The sequence below is a fragment of the Musca autumnalis genome, unplaced genomic scaffold (assembly GCF_047663935.1).
Source record: "Musca autumnalis isolate F117 unplaced genomic scaffold, ASM4766393v1 scaffold_3, whole genome shotgun sequence".
In the NCBI taxonomy this organism is placed as follows: domain Eukaryota; kingdom Metazoa; phylum Arthropoda; class Insecta; order Diptera; family Muscidae; genus Musca; species Musca autumnalis.
Window position 1 is genome coordinate 148,805,828 of NW_027411866.1, and position 21,971 is coordinate 148,827,798.

Sequence of the window (21,971 nt, forward strand, 5' to 3'; positions counted from 1 at the left end):
GGCAGATCCGTTCGAGAGTTATCTTGCGATCCAACCACTACATATGTTTTTTTTTTTTTAACTTTCAGGCTATTTTCTCACGAAGTACGGACTTGCCCCTACTTGTAACGGCGCGCCGTTCTTACTTGCTGTTTAAATGTTGTGTTGTGTCAGATAGTCCGATGTTACTTCTTGTGGTCCTGTTTACAGCGATATTATGTTCTATGAGCAAGTCAATGCTTCCTTACATTGTGGTCCAGCAACCTCTAAGTTACACGGTGACCAACTGAAATTACTGATGGGTGCGATATCTATAGGTAAAAAATGATTCCCAAAATAAGATTCACTTCCATAATTGATTATGTCGATGTATCCCCTCAGGTACCTCCTCCGGAGAACTTGTGAACTACATTTTTGACGGGAAGTGCATACGTCCAAAAGGGCCCCAAAATCTGAAAACCCCCTGATACATAATTATAGGAGAAAAGGATTACTGATGGGCGCGATATCTATAGGTAACAAATGATTCCCAAAATAAGATTCACTTCCAAAATTGATTATATTGATGTATTCCTTCAGGTACCTCATTCGGAGAACTTTTGAACTATATTTTTGTCGAGAAGTTCATTTGTTCAAAAGGGCCACAAGATCTGAAAACTGCCCGATATATAATTATAGGATAAAAGGATTTCAGTTGCGTAGCAGGTATTCAATTCCATTGTCTATTGTCTATAGAAAAAAGTTTCAATTCACACAGGCTGAGGGTATAAAGGCCTGCGTAGATAAGCTGCTCTGCCTGATTGCCTTGCTTTCCTGCTTCATTTTTGACATAATAAAAATAAAAGATTAAAGAAGGCCGAGGAAATTTTAAACTGGGTTGCCCTTTTCTTTTTTATTCTTTTATCAGAAGTAAGCAAGGTAAGCAGGCAAGGCAGCTTATGTACGCAGGCCTTAACTCTGTCGGCAAAAAAAAAAAATTGATACTTTTTTACTTGTTTCTTTATAGATTTACCATTAGAGCTTTTATGTTGACTGAAATTGCATTTAAGCGTTTTGTTATGTTGTCCCTAATACAATTTTAAATTTATACATTAATATGACCACAGAAAATAAACGAAGAGTAAAGTACAATCAAAGGAAATCACATAAAATGAGAACGCAACAAACCATGATATTAACACAGACACACACACTCACTCACGCCTACACGTTTGTCTCGTTTCAACAGATGTAATGGACTTTAACAACAATGAAAATGTCTGTCCTGCCTACAGCCTGTATGTCTATCGGTTTGTCGAACATGTCTATTGTGTTTATATATTAGATTAATTTGCACACTGTAAATATGCAACGGCAACAACAGGATAATAAGGATAGTTCAATATCTCGTCATAATTGCATTTATGAACTACATTAGGAGTCTATACTCGTAGTCACACACACTCATGCAGGCAATCTTTCCTAATACCACTGGCCGGGAGGAAGTATTTCCATTTACATTTGTATGTAACTTGACTTGTTGCTGTGTACTGCGGACATACCAACACACATTCATCATTATTAATAGCTCAGCCTATTAGAGAAGACCACATTCAATGAAAACTTGTGAAAATTGCATTTCGTTTTGCATTCCCATGGCGTCTTTTTGTCAGCGCGGTGGCAATGTTAAGTGAATTAAATTGTTGTTGGATGTTAATGCTATTGCCGTTGATATTGCTTTTGATGTTGCTACTGTTGTAATGAGTAATGTTTGTACTAAACAGAGATTCTCTGCATTGGCATAACAGAAATTGTATAAAAACTCGTTTCTCTTTCCCAATTGCCAGGCAAATTAAGTTATCAACCGCATCAGGCAGTCCATCATAGCATCGCATCATCCCCGCTGTCTGTTAACTTTCATATTTGTATGTTTTTGCATACATTTTTGCTGCATGCATTGCATTCGCAGGAGTTTACTGGCGTTTGTTAATAGTCCTTGTAAATTGATTTTACCGTCCACAATTAGTTTAAACAACATTATTAATTTAATATTCAATATTTTTTCCAAGCATTAATTTATATGAGGTATAAATGAGTAGCAAAATGTTTCGAATAGAAATTGAAAAAGGCAAACAATTAGAAGTAATAAAAAGGGTGAACGAAAACTTCACTTGAGTGCAAAATAGAGAGGTAACACTAGTTACTGCTTCAAACATGCATTTATTTCTTTCATGGATATTATGAAAGACTTAATGCATTCTAAATATTCTTCTTAGGTGACCATGGATAACATTAAATAATGAAAAATTTACTCATTTAGCAGCTCTAAAATGGGTTGCCAATTGTACATACTTACTTAGTCGGCCTTTTGCAGACAATTTCTTTCAATAAGCTAAGCTAAGAAAAGGTTTCCATTCCTCTCTATTTTTGTTTTGTTATTCAAATTTTGAATACCGTGTTTTTCGATCTCGCTTTCCACCTGTTCGCTCCATCGAAGCCTTGACTTGCCAGTTCTCCGTGAACCGCCATGCGGCCCGTATTTATACACCTTTTTAGCGGATTCATCGTCGCTCATTTTTGTGACACGGTCTGGCTAACGCAATCGTTGTACCTTGATTCATTTAAAATGTCTCTGTATATCTTCTACAGCTCGTGGTTCATACAACGTCGATATTCACCGTCAACGCAGATTGGCCCGTAGATCTTTCGAAGAATTTTTCTCTCAAACACACCAAGCACGGTCTTATCTGCTTGCGCAAGTACCTATGTTTCGGAACCATACATTAGCACGGGTAGTATCAGTGATTTGTAAAGCGTTATTATACCCTACACCACTATGTGGGGAGGGTATTATAAGTTGGTTTTTGTCCAAAAAGTATGTAACGCATCGAAATAATGGTCGTAAACCCATGCTCACATTTACCAAAATGAATGTCTCGACGAGCTGAGTCGATCTGGCTATGTGTATCCGTCCGTCCGTCTGTCCATTTAAACTTTGTAATCACGCTGCAGGTCGCAATTTTGATCGGATCCTTACCAAATTTTGGGTGTAGATGAGGGTCCCGGAGGGGAAGAAGCCTATTGATTTTGGTGATGTCGGATAATATTCAGGGGTCGGAATGGGCAAAAAACTTATTTGGAGAAAAAGACAACGTTTTATTTCAAAGCTAATATCTCCGCATCATAAGAATGAGCTATGATGAACCCGCTAAAAAGGCGTATAAATACGGACCGCTTGGCGGTGCACGCAGAATTGGCAGGCCTATAGAACAAATGTTCTGTAATGGGCCAGTGTAAGTAAGTAATATCTCTTCTTATGTAATATATTTTCTTATGCGAATATCGCCGCTTCTGGTTGGAGTATTTCAAAAGGAAAGCCAGTAAATGGAAGAAGAAAAGATCTCCTTTATACTGATGCAAAGTATGTTGGCGTAAGTGGGCAAACAACCGAGATATCGCAGAAGTCAGTAATATATCCAATTTTTCCATTTTTTGTAATCACGCTACAGGTTGGAATTTTCATCGGATAGTCCCAAAATTTTGGGGGTAGATGGGGGCCCCACAGAGAAAGAAGCCTATTGATTTGGTGATAGTCGGATGATATTTAGGGGTCGGAATGGGGAAAAACTCATGTGGAAACAAATTCAAAGTTTTATTCTTTGTGAATGGAAGAAGAAACAAGTAAAAAAGGATCAGTCGTCTTTGCCGACAGAGATATACCCTCAGCCAAGGTGAAGCGAAAATTTTACCTCCGGACAGATCGAATGTATTTAAGGTCTCTTCATAATTTGTGGTGGCCCTTTTTGGACCATTGAACTTGCCGACAAAATGTGGATAAGGAATTAGGAACTTTTGTGGGCCAGGTACCCTTAGGGAGGACCGATATGGGCCATTTTAGTAGTTAAACTAAATTTTGATAAAATATTAGGAGATCCAAAGTTTGGACCAAATTGGTTGCCCCATTCAAGTGATATCGTCCTAGCATTCTAGTGACATTTTTTAAATATTGGAGAGAAGTACCGAAAGTTGTGAACCGGTATTGCCCAACTAAGTTTGGATATAGTATAACGAAGACCAAATGTTGGACCAAATCGGTTGAACAGTTCGAGAGTTATCGTGTTCTCCGACAGCCATATATGGTGACACAGGGGTTTTTTTACACCTTTTGGGCTGTTTTCCCAAGAAATATGGACCTGTCCCTGAAAAAACTTTTACCGTCGTAATGGAGGTAGCGAATGTAAATCGCTTCGAAAAGGATCAAAGTGATTCACGAGTAAATATAGTCCATATTCGAACCTGATCTATATCTGGTAGATATATTAGGATGTGCAAAGTATGGATTACATCGGTCATTCCCATCAAGAGTTATCGTGCGCAAAATTTTCCGGACATTTTTGAAGTTTTGTGGGGGAGGCACCTGAAGGAGTGGACCGATATAGCCCATCTTCGAACTTAAACTATGTTTTGATAAAATATTACGAAGGCCAAATTTTGGACCGAATCGACAGATCCGTTCGTGAGTTATCTTGCGCTCCAACCACTACACAAGATGTCATAGGGGCTTTTTGCACCTTTCCGGCCATTTTCTCAGGAAGTATGGACTTGCCCCTGATGAAACTTGTACCGTCGTATGGGGGGAAGCGAATACAAGTTGCTGCAACAAAAATCAAAGCGATTCGAGAGCAGGTCCTAAACTGAACTTATCCGAAATTTTGTGTGAGAGATACCCGAAGGAGGGGACCGATTGAGTCCATTTTGGAACCTCATCTAAGTTTAGTAGAAATTTCACGATGTGCTAAGTCAAATCGGCTACTTCCTTCAAGAGGTATAGTGCACACAAATTTTCTGAACATTTTCGAACTTTTGTGGTAGAGGTACCGGAAGGAGTGGACCGATATAGCCCATCTTCGAACTTAAACTAAGTTTGGACAAAATATTACGAAAGCCAAATTTTGTATCGAATCGGTTGATCCGTTCGAGAGTTATCGTGCGCTCCAGCCAGACAGACAGACGGACGGACATTGCTCAATCGACTCCAAATTGTCTGAAACACATTTCGTCCAAACATACTTGGGGTCTAAAACCATTATTTCGATGAGGCACATTTTGCCCGTGTGAAAGTGTATATACCCTTTCTAGCCTAAAGGCTGAGGTTATAAATATTACCTTAAAATTGATGTAAAGTAGGTTGGCGTAGGGAGATACCACACTAGTCGTAATACATCCAATTCTTCCATTTTTTACAATCACGCTACATGTCGTAATTTTGATCGGATGGTCAAGAAATTTTGCTTGCTTATGGAGGTCCCAGAGAGAAAGAGGCATACTATTTATGTTTGGTGGTAGTCGGATTATATTCCCTAAAAGTAATGTTTACCAGTGAAAAGCTTATGCACAGTGGTAGTGGTGTAGGGTATCACATGGTCGGTTCCGTCCCGGCTATAGTCTTTGCTCATTTGTTTTTGTATGACGAGATGTGGGTTTGTTATTACACTGCTTACTAAGGCCAAAGTAGCATCTCTTGGAGAAATACAATTCTTCTTACTGATGTTGTTAGTTGTGTTTCTCCGATGAGAATTCATAGGAGCCAACTTCCAGAGTTGTTCCGAGTTCTACGGAGGCACTTCGCGTCGATACTATCAACTTTGTCTTGTCGCCGCTTATTGCCGAACCCACTTTAGCGGATTCTGCTTCGACCTTCTTAACGGCATCAGTTACATGCTTTACAATATCGTCAGCGTAAGCAAGGAACATGATGCTATTGTTGTAAATTGTGTACATTTTTTAAAATTTGCATCTTGCGTAGTGGTGCTTACACCTTATCAGCGGTTTTGAACAGCTCGGCTGGTAAGTCATCGGCTCCAGCTGCCTTATTATTCTTCAGCCGGTTTATTGCTGTCTTAACCTCATCATGGCCAGGCGGAATACATTAAATACCATCATCTGGGATTAGATCTGCGGTACTTTCGTCGTTTTCCCTAATATTGGATACTAACAGTTAGGAAAAAATGTCATTTGCATATCCTGAGCACACTTTCTGTACCAGTTACCAAATTACCTTGCTGGTCTCTACAGGAGGTTATCCCCGTAGAGACCAGGGGCTTGATTCTTGTTCTATGAAAATTTGAAATGAAAAATATTTTCTTTATATTTTTTTCATTTGATAGTTTTTTCTCTCTAAAATTTTTCATTTTCATAGAACCAGAATTGAGTCCCAGCAAGGTACTTTGTTTCGCTCTCTGGTGTTTTTTTTCGGACTTTATTTTGGCTCCGTTTTCCTGCGGAAACGGAAGGACAGATATGCCATAGGCCACACTTCTGATCTTCATATTTACGCGCAGTGATATTTTCCCTAAAACGGTTCACGAAAACGTGTTTTTGCTCTAGAACCGGAACATGCAAAGTTTTCATCAATGAATTAATTTCATGTGATTTACAATTCTATAAGCTTTCTAATGATATACATGTAAGCTCAATAGGTTACATAAAAACGGTTTCAAAACCGACGATTGTTGTTTGGGTATAAAAAGTGTTTTTTTGAAGAAGTTATTGAAAAATTACTTCGGTGGAGAATATCCACAAACAAGAAACAAGGGAACTGATTCTCCTGTGGCGAGGATCGAAACTAGTCTTCCCTACCTTACCCCTTGGCGAATATTGCCAAATTTTCTCCACTAATAAATTAGTTGTTTTAAAATATTAAAACAACAACAATGGGATTACGACAGACTATTTTGAAAAACACAATGCGACAGCTATTCCAAAAAAACAACACCACTAATGTTAGCGTAGTGTTTAAGTAAGAATTAATATTTAGCTTAAATTTGCATTGTTTGGTAATGATCGCTTTTCGCCTTACATTCATTGTGTTCGATTTGAATACTCGTTAGAAAACGGCGTACTCCTTTTTTGTTGCAACAGTGATCTGTAATCTAGGAGTTTTCTAATGAGTGTTGTTTTGGCGCCTACGCGACCTTTCGGCATTATTATTGACACTTCATTTTCGATCGCCACTCGTAACACAGGTAATCTGTTCTCCATCCTTTTCCTTTTAGTTAATTTTATATTACTTATTTACTCAATAAAGCTTCTGCTTTTATTATTTGAAAATTAAAACATTCGTGTTTTTATTTCTTTCTTGTTCGAAACGCTATTTCGGCGCCTTTACACGTAGCATGTTTTAGAAAGTTGTTGATAACATTCTTGAATTTCTACCAGTTTAGTATCTATAGCCCAGCAAAATGTTCGATGCCATTCAATCATGGGTGCAAGTGAGCTAGCATGTCATATTTTTAACATCTTCATCGATGAACTTTATATGAGCGTGGACCCCAAAAGATGCTATTCACTTTTGGATTCAAAACATGTCATTTACACCAATGCTTTGACATGTAATTTTCAACAATGCTTTGGCATGTCATTTTCACCAACCCTTTGCAATGACATTATCATTACGATGAGAGTTTTAACAACGTTAGTTGTGATTTCGAGTCTCCGACAACATCAAGCCTATGTGTATAATGTGTATAAATAAAAACACAAAATTCAACTCTATTGGATCGATGGAATGGGTTCAAATGCTGATGAAAAGATCTGATCTTTCACGACTTCCTTTGCATTGGTTCAAGTGCTAATGAAAAGATAGGATCTTTCACGACTTCGTTTGAACCAATGCAAAAGAGGACATGAAATCACGTCATCGTGTGGAACCCCTTCCTTCAAATTTAGCTGGGAGACTGTTTCTAAAGAGTTGGTATGTTCCAAAAAGTTTTTTATTGAGATTGCTTTAACTTTGAACGGTTAGATATCCATAGACCAACATCCAAGAAAAAAATATAAAAAAACAAGTAAGCCAAGGTTATAGTCGGACGGGCGGACCATGTGATACCCTACACCACTACCCCAGGGAATTAGCTTTCCACGAATCAAAATTTCTTTATGGAACAAGTAAACACTTATTGTAAGAAATATCTTTGTGGATTCTGGCACCGTATCACACCAAGCCTTAATAATAATATAATAATTGTTTCACAAACATCCCAGAAGGAACAAGGGAGACTTCTCTCATATTAATGAGTGAGTGTACCCCGATTCATCTTCGCTTAATGATATGGGACCCTTAGCTTATTTCCTAGTCCGAACGGCGTGTCCAAAGACACCGCTTGTAGAGAAGTTTTACATGGCTGAAATGGTCAGAAAATCTCGCCAACATTACTGAAGGGTATTTTGCCACCGTTGAAAATTTGATGTTGGCTGGCTGGGGAATCGTTTTGAAAAATAGGTGGCCATGCTGCAATGTATGTATAAAGATCCAATTTGACAATATTTAATACGCTAAAGCACCATATAATTTGCAATAATGCAAAAACTGGAAATGGGAAAATGTGGTTCTCTACACAAAACCCATTATTTATTAGGCAGTAGGTCTCTTATCTAGCATACGCGTTATTGCAATTTGCATCAGGGGGAAAGGTCAGTAGTTCTTTTTAAATATGTAGGATACTTTGCCGGTATATGCCCTCCAGGAATTAAATATAGATTAATTTTTTTTTCATTAAAAAGTAATGGTCCATTTCACCCGCTAAATAATATCAGATCATCATCCAAAGTTGTAGTCATCTTCTTCTACCTAAACTCTTACCTCGTGTAAAATTTAGTGATAATTGAGCTCTTATATGCATCCCGGATATAAGCATTCCCCGCTTAATAGCACTGAAATTTGCGCAAATGTTACTTTTGTTTAAAATACATTGGCATTATTTAGATATATCGTCGGTGTCATGCTTAAGTGTTCCATACGCCATTTGTCTGTTTTGAGATAATCGCATTTTAATGTTTTGCGTCACAACTGCGTGGAGCTGGCTAAAGCAAATATTTATATTTTTGACTTGAAATATTACTAATAGTATATAGAACATATTTGCAAAAATTTAGAAGAATATGTATTGGAATATAAAAGTTATAGATTTAAAAAAAAAAAAGAATTTTTGTCGATTTTTCCATATCCGCGCTTATGACACAAATGTGAAATATTGTAAATCACATGGAACAAAGTGACAAAAAAATTTTCCATCTTTGCCTCAATAAATTAAATACTTCTAAACCGAAATTTAAAATTCTGATTTTTGAAATGTGTTTTTAAACTTGTAAGTTTTTAAAATATTAATTTCATAACTGAAAAAAGTTGATGCTTTCCCGTCGAGTCGTGGATATCTCGGAAACTACGGCAGATAGGAGAAAGCCGACAAGTAATTCAGAAAGAGTTCCGGTATGCTCCCTAGAAACCACCTGTATCTCAAAAAGTCAAAAATGACGTATGGAACACTTAAGCATGACACCGACGATATGCACCCCGCATATATGCATTCTCCGCTTATAAGCACTTGAAATTGGTTATCATTCTTTCATTTTAGCTTAAACAAATTCGTTTATATGCACCGACCCAAAATAATTTGGATGATAGTAAAATTTTTCATCGGCGTTAAATTGTATATGACGACAGGCAAAAAATCGAACTTTGTATACGTGAAAGGGACAATAAAGTGGAGAAAGACTTCAAGAAATCTCAATATAAAGCGCATTATGAGCAACCAGTCTTCGGAGGATGAGCGTGCAGTTAAAGTCTGGTTTAATCAAATGCGTTCGTTTGGAGCTGTTATTTCAGGCTATATGCTTTTAAAGAAAGCTGAACTAATTGCAATAAAAATAAACAAGCGGTGGCGAAAAAGCAAAAAACTATTGACTAATTTAGAAAATCATTAAATATTGTTACTGATCAAAAAAAGTATGTTTTTGTATTTACATACATTTTTTGACGTGCAGTGCAAATTTTGTGAAATAACCTCGGAAGAAGGTTTTGATGAAAAACATGTAATGGATATCATGTCCGATGAAGAAATTGAAGATATCGTGCAATCTGATAACAATTTACAATGTTATGCAGAGCCAAGGGATAAAGAAATCGGAGAATAATGAATTATCTGAAAACGATTCTGTAGAAAATGAGATTTCCTCCGAAAAAGAAGTTTTAAATGCAAGAAGTATTATTCGTAAGGTGGTGATGCCAACCAATAAATTTATTCATGTAATAGAAAACATAGAGCACTTCTATTTTGGACAACACGTTGAATTAGTCATTTGCAACACTATAAAGTAAAGACATTCTTTATCAGGGTAAAATTCTGAGTCGATCTATGCATTTCCGTCCCTCCGTCTGTGGTAGTCACTCTAGCATCCACAAAAATAGAGATAGGACGCTAAAATATCGGAAAGACGTCTTTTGTTTGCAGTTCGAATATGGACTATAATAGTACAAGTTTTGGTATAGCCCCCCATATAACAGTACCGTCCGATTTCAGGTATTTTTACGTTTTCAGCTACATTTCAGACCAAATTAGCTACAATTTGGCATTTAGGTTTCCTAGTGGTCAAAAAATGTATCTATCCAAAATTGTTGACATAGGTATAGCTACACATAATGTTACCGCCCGATTTCAGTCATTTTCCAACTTTTAGCTGACTGATTTAGCTAAAATTAGGTATATGGGGTTCTTAGGGTCAGAATACTTCTCCGACTAGAATTATGGACATTAAAGTACCAATGTCGTAACAGCACGAAAAGTAATTATTTTCTATTAATTCGAACTTAACGTTTTTTACTTGTTTGAGAATAAAAAGAATTAAGATTCTTCTCTCTTTAAATATACGTAACTACTATTGATCTCCGTGCTTAATACTGCATAAAGAAGTGGGATGTTTTATTATGAATGAAGTTGTTTTCCTTTTTGGTTGATTAAAAATTAATAAACTGCAGTTTTTATGAGAATTTGTATATTCATTGCACGTGCTTGTAAACGGGGAATTTTTATATATGCACCGATAGTGCTTATAAGCGGGTTTTTCACTGCTTTGCTTGCATTTTCCACAGTGCTTATATCCGGAAAATACTGTACTTGCGACCTCTAGCATGTTTATGATTACACTACAAACAAATAACTGGGTATATTAGTCTGTAACTCTGTTATCTTATCATGTAGACCAACACAATTGATATCAATAGAAAGGTCAAGCGTTGCTCTTCCAAGTATTGCTTACTTGCCCGGAATGATTCTTCTAGGAATAAAGATATAAGCTGTATATTAAAAATTTCCACAATTTTCACACAAAAGTTGTGGTCCATTTAACCCTCAAAATATTATCTGATTGCAATCTCAAATTGCAAGCTTCTTCTTTGTCATATACTCTTACATTATTTAAAATTTCGCGTTGATCGGACTATTATTGTGACTATTATTGGATAAATATTATGTTTTTGGTCCATTTCACACGCTAAATATTTCACGATCATCACCAATAAAAATAGGGATCTATTATGGTCTGAATCCGACCGTGAAGATCGGTCCATAATTGCGGCGTGGAGTTTGATTACAATTTATAATGGACAGACGGACGGAGGGTTGGACGGACGGACACACATCTCAAAATAGCTTTATGCCGTCGAGATATAAAGATTGGTATACCACATTGGGGGTCTCCGATGAACATTTCGCGGTGTTACGTGAATTTTTGATGGAATTTATGTACTCACAACATTTATTCTTTATGACAAAAGCTACAGTTTTGCCTCCGATAGAAAATCAACGGTTTGAGGATATGAACCCGAACAAATGGTCTATTTCACTTTTTTGGCTTATATCACGGCGCGGCGCACAGTGCTGCTGCTTCCGTACAAAAGTGGACCTAGGTTGATGAATTCTTGAACCAAATTTAAATGGAAGGTGCTTACACCTTGGAAGTTTTTGCGGATTCTGAAACTACAATGTTCATAGATGAGAAAAATCAAAAAAAAAAACAAAACAATCCCCGTAGCGCTTTTTAAATAAACCGCGATTCAAGTTGACATATTTAAGGGTTTTAGGTTTTCACGATTTTGCTTGGACACCGCAAGTCCTATCGAAATTGGACTAAAGAAAGAGTTGTAACTATGAAAATTCTCTACAAGATTGACTTTTATGATATCTTCTAGTTTTTACCGTTATTGAGATATAGATGTTCAAATCAGGACAATGGAGTGGATCGCCTCCTTATATTACAATGTTATGCACAGTGCTAACTTTAAATGAAAACCGCTGACACCAGGGAAGTTTTAGCGGATTCTGAAACAGCAATGTTTACTTACTTAGCTAGCCCATTACAGAACATTTGTTCCATAGGCCGAACTAAGAAAAGATCTCCATTTCTCTCTATTTGTTGCTTTGCACTCTGGAATACAGCGCCTTTTCATCTCTTCACCCACTTGTTTGCGACATCTATTCCTTGGCCTGCGGGTTCATCTTCGCTCATTCTTATTATATGGCCTAGCCAACGCAATCGCTGCATCTCGATACGTTTAACTATATTGATGTCGTTGTATAGCAGATACAGCTCGTGGTTCATACGATGTCGATATTCACCGTCAACGCAGATTGGTCCGTAGATCTTTCGAAGAATTTTTCTCTCAAACACACCGAGCACTGCCATGTGTGCTTGCGCAAGTACCCAGGCTTCGAAGCCATACATCAGCACGGTTAGTATCAGTGATTTGTAAACCGTTATTTTTGTTTGACGAGATGTGGCTTTGTTTTTAAACTACTAACTTAAATCAAAGTTGCATCTGTAGGCCAATACAATTCTTCTTTTTATTTCATAACTGATGTCGTTTGTTGTGTTGACGGAGGTGCCGAGGTAGACGAAGTGTTTATTACCTCAAAATTATAGGAACTAACTTCAACAGTTGGTCCAAGCTCAATGGACGCATTGCGCGACGACACCATTAATTTGGTCTTCTCACCGTTTACCGCCAGACCCACTTTAGCAGATTATCCTTCGACCTTCATAAAGGTATCAGTTACTTCTTTTACTGATCGTCCCTCTTTCGGTACAAAACTCCTCGGAGAGGTTCTTTCCTATTTTAACTGAGGATCTAGTGTCAGTTAAATTCATTTTACAAAACCGGATGGGCTTTGCGGGGATACCAAATTCAGACATGGCTTGGAATACATTTGAACTCAGCGGGCTGTCGAAGGCTGCTTTATAATCGACAAAAAGGTGGTAGGTGTCGATCTGCATCTCTTGGGTCTTCTCCAGGATTTGCGGGAGGGTAAATAGGGAGTAGACTTATGCCCCTATAGTTAGAGCATACACTCTTATCTCCCTTCTTGTGGACGGGGCTCAGGATATTCAGGTTCCAATCGTCGGGTACTCGTTCTTCCTGCCAGATGGGCTAACTAGCTGATGAATACACCTTATCAGCGTGTCGCCTCCGGTTTTGAACAGCTCGGCTGGTAAGCCATCGGCTTCTGCAGCCTTATTATTCTTCAGCCGGTTAATTGCTGTCTTTACCTCATCTTGGCTGGGCGGTATACATTCAATATCATCTTCTGGGATTGGGACTGTGGTATCTTCGTCGTCTTCGCTGCTATTGGATACCAACAGTTTTGAAAAATATTCTTTCCATATCCTGAGCACACTATCTGTATCAGTTACCAAATTACCTTGCTGGTCTCTACAGGATGATGTGCCTGCACCAAAGCCATCAGTTTGATGCTTGACTCTTTGGTAGAATTTTTTGACTTCATTCTGGTTCCTGTACATCTCGATTTTTTCACACTCCCGCTTTTCAATCTGTCTCTCTCTTTCCTGCGATAAAGACGTTTCTCCTCTCTCCTTTTCTCCCGATATCTCTCTCGTGTGCTACGCGTTGCTACGGATTGTAAAGTAGCCCTATATGCCGCATTTTTTCTCTTCGGTAGCAGCACGACACTCCTGATCATACCATGGATTCCTTGGTGGAGGTCTCTGGTATCCAAGTATGGAATTTGCGGCTGTATGCATGGAGTGGGCAATACTTTGCCATTGCGCTGATATGTTATCGGGATGAGGAGTGTTTTGATTAAGCAATTGGGCTAGATGAGTGGAATAGGCTGTGGCTACCTTTTGTGATTGCAGCTTACCGATGTCTAACTTTCGTGTTGTTTCTGTTCGTACTTTGTTTGCTACGTTTAACCGTGTGCGTGCCTTTGCTGCAAGAAGGTAGTGGTCCGGGTCTATGTTTGCTCCTTGGAACGAACGCACATCCAACACGATCGATGAATGTCTTCCATCTATCACAACGTGATCAATTTGATTTCTTGTTTTCTAATGTGGAGACAGCCAGGTGCCCTTATGGATGACGAGATGTTGAAATCTGGTCCTGCTAACTACCATGTTTTTGCCGCTGCGAAGTCTATAAGCCTCATACCATTGTCAGATGTTTCACTGTGGAGACTGAATTTTCCGACTGTTGGGCCAAAGATATTTTCCAGTTCGTCCTTGTCTTCAGTGGGAGCATGAGCGCAAATAAAGCTGATGTTGAAGAATTTTGCTTTTATTCAAATTGTAGCAAGTCTTTCATTCACTGGTGTGAAGCTGGAGACCAGGTGTTTTAACCTCCACCAACTACAAATCCGCAACCAAAGTCATGCTTTATGTCATGGCAGCTATAATACAGTGCGCCACGTTTAGGTGTTATTGTGACGCCTTTCCCAATCCATCGTATTTCCTGTATGGCGGTAATATCGGCCTTGTACTTTTCAAGTACATCTGCCAATGCGTAAACTGCACCTTCTCTATAAAGAGTGCGAACATTCCAGGTGCAGATTCGCAGATAATGGTCCTTAAAACGTTTGCGGGGGTCGTCAACTTTAGAGGGATTTGTTTTTCTTTTCTTTTTTCATAGTAGGCTGCTTTTCCTAGGGGAGGGTTACTAACCCAGCGCCCAAATCCATGTTTTTAACGTTTTTGTGGGTGAACGCTCACTACCTTTAACGGGTGTTAAAGGCAGCTATTCCAGGTGTCACCACGGGGAGGTCAGTATCCACTTGAGATGAAAGAGGGACCAAGATAAATCCTGGTCTTTGCCTTGTTAAAGCCGGTCAGGACCGTTCCTTGATATTTTTCATCCCCTACGTCACCCAGCAATGTTTATAAATGAAAAAAATCAAAAACAACAAAAAATCGCTGGATGGATTTTTTTAATAAATCGCGATAAAAGTTCACATTTTTAGGGTTTTTTCGATTTTGCTATCGAAATGTGACTATATCTTTTCCCGATTTTGCCACAACTCGCTCAATTTTGATCGATAGCCTTCAATTTAATAATTTCTTTCTTAGGTCCCTGAGTAGCTACACCGATTTTCAAAAAATTGGTTTAATTAATTTAATATGTGATATTTTCTTAGGCTCCTGAGTAGTTTTACCGATTTTCACAAAAATCAGTTAAGATTTTGATGTAGCCCCATATATATCTTTCCCCGATTTTACTATAAATTGCTCAATTTTTTAATAATAGACTTCAAATTTAAAATGGTATGTTTCCTAAAGCCCCCAATTTATCAAAAATTGAGCCAATTATAGAAAAATGGGGAAAAGATATATAGGGGGCTACATCAAAATCTGAACAGATTTTTGCGAAAATGGATAAAACTACTCAGGGGCCTAAGAAAATAGGCTATTCGATTAAAATTGACCGAGTAATAGCAAAATAGGGGAAAGATACATATATATGGGGGCTTTATCCAACTCTGAACCGATTCTTGTAAAAATCGGTGCAGCTACTCAGGGGCCTAAGAAAATAACACATAACAAAAGCTATTCGATCAAAATTGAAGATATAATGGTGGCTTTATCCAAATCTGAACCGATATATCTCAGCAGGTTGCAGGGATGGACATAATGTTTTTACACATTTCGCTTCGGAAGAGATGTCCAATTAACGGAATCAAGTGTCAAGGTGGCAATCAAAAGATATACTCCAGTTGATGTCGAATTATTGTACTAAAGTTTTATATTTATAGCCCACCCATCAAATTCCCATCCAAAACTTTTAATATTATCAACAAAATTTTAAGAAAATTGTATTTTAAATGTCGTCTAATTTTCATAATTTTCTTTTTAATGTTCGTCTAATTGCCTGATTTGAGCTTTAGCTATATCTTCGTTATGAATGCACATATCGACAAAATTCTTTCAGATTCATCGCATCTGTAGTGCGATTCTCTAACAATTTTTTGGAGTTACCGACAAAAATCGGTAAGATTAAAACACAAAATTGTGAATGGAAAGTTCAAATAAAAGAAATTAGAGAGCACAATTGTTTAATGTCCTAAGCTGTTTGCATATTTCGCTACCATTAGGTTTTGGTCTAACATACATACATATGTAAGTATAGATTTAATAAGATTTTACCATAATAATTACATCTGTATGCATTTTATTAAAATCATTAACTCTCAAATATAATTGATTAATATTTTAGCTTTAAACGTTCATATAAAGGAACTTCTGTTGTAGTTTGGGCTTTTGTTTTCTCTCGAAATAGTCCAGATTTGACCAAATAATATGGACGTTCAAGATCCTTTTGTTGTTTATAGAAATCAACCAATAATTTGGTAGATCTCAAATGTGTTATGCCTTTGAATAGCTTCTCCATTGTCAAAAGTTCTTCGGGAAATACAGTTTGTATGGGTTCATCATATTCGGATGGTTGCCATGGTCGTTCCTTAACAGGCACAGTGCGGCCAAAGGCTACAGTTACAATTTTCTTGGGTACATTTTTCAAACGATTTTTAATGTAATTTTCATATTTCAACTCAATTGCCATCTAGAGGAGAATAGTGGAAAATTGTGAATGAATAAGTAAGGGATGCTTTTTGGGAGGGTTGTTTCCTATGCTTACTCACCTCTGGTACATTCCATTTGTCTGCCACAGTTTTTGCTATAGCTTTCACCTCTTTGGGTTCAATCATAATAGATGCTAAAAGCTTTCGGTCACCTTCTATGGAAAATAAAGCTTTTAGTTGTTCTTTGGAAATATCCGAATCTCTGTTGCTGCCCAATGAATTTATCCATGTGGTAAAGCGTTCAGCGGACTAAAAGCTAGCAATGTTATTTAAGGGTTGTTAACTGCGCTACGCATTACTTACGGCATCCATAAGTTGTTCTGCTTGTTCGTCCAATGTTTTCTCCCAAATGCTACATTCCATATCGTAGATTTTTGAATCCCAACACACACGCTTTTTACGTGGCTTACAGATGAACGTTGATGGCCAGTTGTGTTTTTTCTTTGGTTTTCCTTTGTATTCCAATGGCTTCTCCAATTTTAAAACAAATTTTGGATGTTCTTTTTCCTCTCTTTCCACTTCAGACCAAGTGCTTTCGTTGAAATCTTCATCCTAGAATGTGGAGGGATATGGGTCAAAATAGATACAGTAGTTGTGGTAGGTTCGTTTTAACATTTCCTTTTGAAATTACTGAAATGAACACAAATACCTTTTTCTGTTTCCTTTTCTCTTTCTCCTCCTTCTTTTCATCGTCATCATCATCCTCATCAAGTGTTAGCGGTGCTTCAACTGTTGATTCCTCAATAAAAACATTTTTATCGTATTCATCAAATTCGTAAGGCAAAATCTTAGCAACCCTCTTCCTTAGGGGTTTTGGTAATGTCAACGAGAAGTCATATTTTTTGATGGCCTCCTTGCGGGTTTTCAGCATTGATTTCTTTTCAATTTCACCCACAACGCGTGTCCAATAAGAATTCTTGGCTGTTAAAGACATTTCGGCGACGAATTTTGTGCTAATTTTCTTTAAATATACAAACAAATTTTATATTTTATAGTGACACGTTCCTTCTCCAGTTTGTTTATTTTGACTGACACTGGTCGTTATGGAATCCAAAGGAATTTTTATTTGAAAATTTTGTAGGTCAGTAACTTGTTTATTTTTGTTCCATAGAATGGTATGAGAGTGTGCTTAGTTGTTGTGAGCGCTTATTACGAAATAAGAAAAGCTTTTATACTTGATATAAGAGCTTCAAAGTTTCCAATTGGTTTGAAGTTACAAAAATACATTTTTATTTAACAATTGGTAAGCTTTGCAGATTAAGATATTTTTTTATAAGTTTTCCATACGTCTTTGAAAGCTTTCTAAACGTTTTACAATTTTGTGAAAGCTGAATATGGCATTGTGGTTTTACCCTACGCTAATGGAAACTTTAAACATTTTCGAATTTATAAAGAACGTTTTCCCACAAAGGAGATATTTTAGGATATGGGGTCAAGCATTTGGGATTGAGGTTTTGATGTTTTATGCAGAGAAAACTTAAAATCGACTTGTATTCCTATTAATACATGTAGTCCCAATTTACATTAGGCCATTTTCCTCTCTCTCAGTTTGATGGAGAGAGAGGTGAGGCATATGGTAACCCTTTGCCTCTCAATAACCTCTCTCACCTACAAACTGGCAATTGCCGCAAGGAAAATTGCCTAATGTAAATATGGACGTACACTCAAAATGTGATCCAAGGCATAAAGAATTTGAACAACAAATTTGTCAAAATAAATTTCTAAAAACCCTTGATATATGGTAATTTTTTCCAATTTTCAGTTCACGCACTTCCATTCTCACGATATTGAACCAGTAATATTGTTTTGGATACAATTAACCTCGAAAATAACATATTCGCTTATTCGCTTATTTGTTGATACTGGAACGATATGACATAAAGAAGTAAATCAGAAAATTTTGAAAATTTCAAACAAAAATTTTGATAATATTTCTTACAAAACTTGTAAATGAAGTACATTTTCAGTAAACTACATACAAATACACTTCATACCATATTTCATTTAAGATCTCCAAAAATAAAAAATTATTTATGAGAAACAAAAAGGTAATTATCTGTTAAAGTAGCTCAAAAAATTTTGTTCGACCAAACCATTTCGGGGGGAGGGGGGGGGGGGGGTGTCCCGGGCCCCCTGTGCCCCCCCCTGCGTACGTCCCTGCTTAGTATTGTATACCAACAGTTTAGATAAATGCTCTTACCATAACCTTAACAAACTATGTATCTGCAACTGTTACCAGATTAACTTGCTCGTCTCTGCAGGAGGATTTGTCTGCAAAACAATAACAACAGTTTAATATTTCCCTTGTTAGTGGAATTTTTGCACTTCATTCTGGCCACTGTATATCTAGAATTTTTCACACTCCCGCTTTTCCATTTCTCTCTTTTTTCTTCGCAAAATATGTTTTTATTTCTTTTCGCCGATACCACTCTCGTTCGCTACGTATTGTTTTTAATTGTAGAGTAGTAGCCATAGGTTAGGTTAGGTTGAGAAGAGGGGTGATTCAAGATCACCACATGTCCTTAAAAAGAAAGTGCATACACTTAAGCCAGAAGAGGCCTGTTGTGCGCTCTAATTTTATGTGTCCTGGAAGTTGTTGTTGTTAGTTTAGGAGTTCCGTCCCATTGACGTAGTCCTCAAGTTTTTGAACCCGATGTCCTTGATATGGTCGAGTCCTGTAATTATGTCGTTTCCCATTAGTTGAGTTCTCAAGTTTGTGAAAGCCTGGCAGTGGCAGAGATAGTGTTCCAACGTTTCGTTGTCCTCGCTACATGCCCTGCATTCACTATTCTCTGCACAGCCTATCCTGTGCAGATGCGCTTGTAGTCCTAGATGCCCTGTGAGGAGAGTAGTAGCCATAAATGCCGCATTTTTTCTTCGGTAGAATCACAAATGAGCAAATACTTTGCCACTGTGTCGATATGTTATCGGAACGAAGAGTGCTTTCGTCAAACAATTAATCCAGTTGAGTGGAATATGATGTGTCTATATGTATGTTGTGATTTCAAGTTACCAATGTCCAACTGTCGGGTTGTGTCTGCTCGTACTTTATTTGTTACGTTTAATCGGTTACGTACCTTTGCTGCAATAAGCTGGTGATCTAAGCCGGTGTTTGCTACTAGGAATGAGTCTACACCCAACACCCTCGATTGAAGCTTAATGATGTCCAACTGCCGTGTTGTGTTTGTTCGTACTTTGCAGAAACAAGGTGGTGATCGGAGTCGACGTTTGCACTTCGGGACGATCTATTTCGTTTCTTGTTCCTTTATCTGGTTACAGTCAGGAGCCCATACGAATGTCGAGATTCTAAAATGTGGAACTGTTAACAGTTGTTGCCGCTACGAAGCCTATCAGCCTCATTTCGTTGTCAGATTCGATGGTTATTCGAAAAGTTTCTGGCCTAATAATGAAAACGAGAATATTTATCATCAAAAATAGTTTTATTGCTTTCAAGCGCTGAAGCACTTTTTTGACTCCGAATGAGACACCTCCAAAACAAAGTTTTTCAACGATGCAAACACAACTTCCGGTTAAGAAAATCATTGACTATGCCTTTTTTGCTTACTGTACGGGATGGTCATGGTGCTTTTTCTCTTGTTCATTGTTCGAATTTCTCCGAAAACTTCAAGCAAACAAATTGTGGTCTACAGCTCAGAATTGACCGGCCTACGTTGCTCAAGCGGAATGGTTGCCACATGGCCAGTTTTACGGAAGAAACACGCAACCATTTGCTTCGAAGTGTTTCTTCCGTGAACAGCTTTGGTTGGATTTGTTTCGCCTTCTAAGGCCTACATGATCGATTGCTGTTCTATTTCGGGAGAATAAAATTGTCGAAGAAAAGAGAATAATATTGTCCAGCAGACAAAAACTGTTGTCGGATATCACAAAAACAATTGTTGTACTTAACAAAAACGATTGTTCGGCTCACAATACTACATGCGCAATCTAACAATACCTTTACAATACATATGTTGCTCTTCGAATATACATAGTTGGATCAATCATATTTTTTCCCTGCGTGTAGGGTGGTGGATGAAACGTCCACGGATTCTTATATCTCAGGGTATGTAAAATGACGATCTTGCATTATCAGTTCGTGCACGGTATCAATGTTTTCTCCACGTCAGCCACGATTGAATTTATAAAACCATTTTTCCACAGTACTATAGGATATTTTAGCCGATAGCCTTAGATGCTAGTGCTATTTTTTATGTAATTTTATTGTAATTTTTTATTATAATAAATATTTGAAAGATTTTAGTTCATCGATACACTCTTGCCGGATTATCACGACAAGAGTGAAAATTGTGAAAAATTATCAGACGAAAATTAAATTAATTTTTTTGGCAAATTAATTTGTTCAATTTAGTGTAAACAACCCAACACGTAGTCGTACATCAAACCGTTCTGAGTACGTTTAGAGGTAGTGGTGCTACACCAGCTCTTTGAATATGAAGTGTCAAATCCATTTGCAACAAATTTATTTTTGTTGTAATTTTCCCATAATTCCCACATAAAGAATTCAAATTTTGTCGATACCACTACTTGTTCAATTTGCCTTGGCTAGGCTAAAAACTGTCAAACTTTCCAAAGGAAATGTCAAGTAGCATCTGGCAACACGTAGGTGTTCTAGGACATAAACTTTTCGAGTAGCCATCGTATTCAATTATGGAGACTGTTGGGCGATAGTTATTGTTACGAGTCCAACTGAAAAGTTTAAGTTAGTTTAGATGAATTTCCGTTTACGTAAAGTTCTATTATTTAAACAACAACAATTACTGTGTAGAAATTTCTCATTCCTTTCGTTCTTTTCCTGTTTATTTTGATGTATATTTGTTTATATTTGTTTTGCTATTGTTTTTGCACCCTTTAATGTTTGTTTTGATAGTTCAATTTCGTCATTACTGTCTCTTGTGTTTGTCTCCCGTATATGTGTGTTTCTGGTTGTTGTTCCCCTTGTGCGAGTGTACGTCTGTGTGTTCATTCCCAGCTAATTCGGAAAAAAATTCTGGAAAATTCGGTGGAAAATTTAGACTTCCTTAAGAAAATCGGTCCGAATTCGGAAAGGAATTCTGAAAAAATTCAAAGATAAATTTAGATTTTCTGAAAAAATTCTTGGCAGCTGACGCCGTTGATATTGACACAACACACAAAAACCCCTTTCAGAGACAATTTTATTTTAATGCGCTATTTATGAAAGATTCTAAATTTCAAACGTTCTAATGATTTTTCCTGTTGTTATCATTTGGTGATTAATAGTAGAACACTGTGCACGTGTAACTTGAAGCTATATTAAATATTACTAAAAATTGTATA

The 21,971-nt window shown here is 37.3% G+C and overlaps 1 protein-coding gene across 1 annotated transcript; it reads right to left on the bottom strand.

The window, feature by feature from the left end:
• Window positions 1–16,229: 16,229 nt before the first annotated feature.
• Window positions 16,230–17,725, bottom strand: LOC141396391 (uncharacterized). The gene is made up of 4 exons (XM_073971820.1): window positions 17,305–17,725; window positions 16,959–17,207; window positions 16,716–16,904; window positions 16,230–16,636 (listed from the first exon to the last, which is right to left on the bottom strand). The coding sequence occupies exons 1-4, from the start codon at window positions 17,587–17,589 to the stop codon at window positions 16,280–16,282; spliced, it is 1,080 nt and encodes a 359-aa protein (XP_073827921.1). The 5' UTR covers window positions 17,590–17,725; the 3' UTR covers window positions 16,230–16,279.
• Window positions 17,726–21,971: the final 4,246 nt, after the last annotated feature.

Excerpts from the sequence above, each read along its gene's own strand:
- LOC141396391 (XM_073971820.1), bottom strand. The coding sequence starts at position 17,589 with ATGTCTTTAACAGCCAAGAATTCTTATTGGACACGCGTTGTGGGTGAA. Across the intron at positions 17,208-17,304 it reads AGAAAAGGAAACAGAAAAAG|GATGAAGATTTCAACGAAAG; the intron begins GTATTTGTGTTC and ends TCCACATTCTAG. Across the intron at positions 16,905-16,958 it reads CAGAACAACTTATGGATGCC|TCCGCTGAACGCTTTACCAC; the intron begins GTAAGTAATGCG and ends GCTAGCTTTTAG.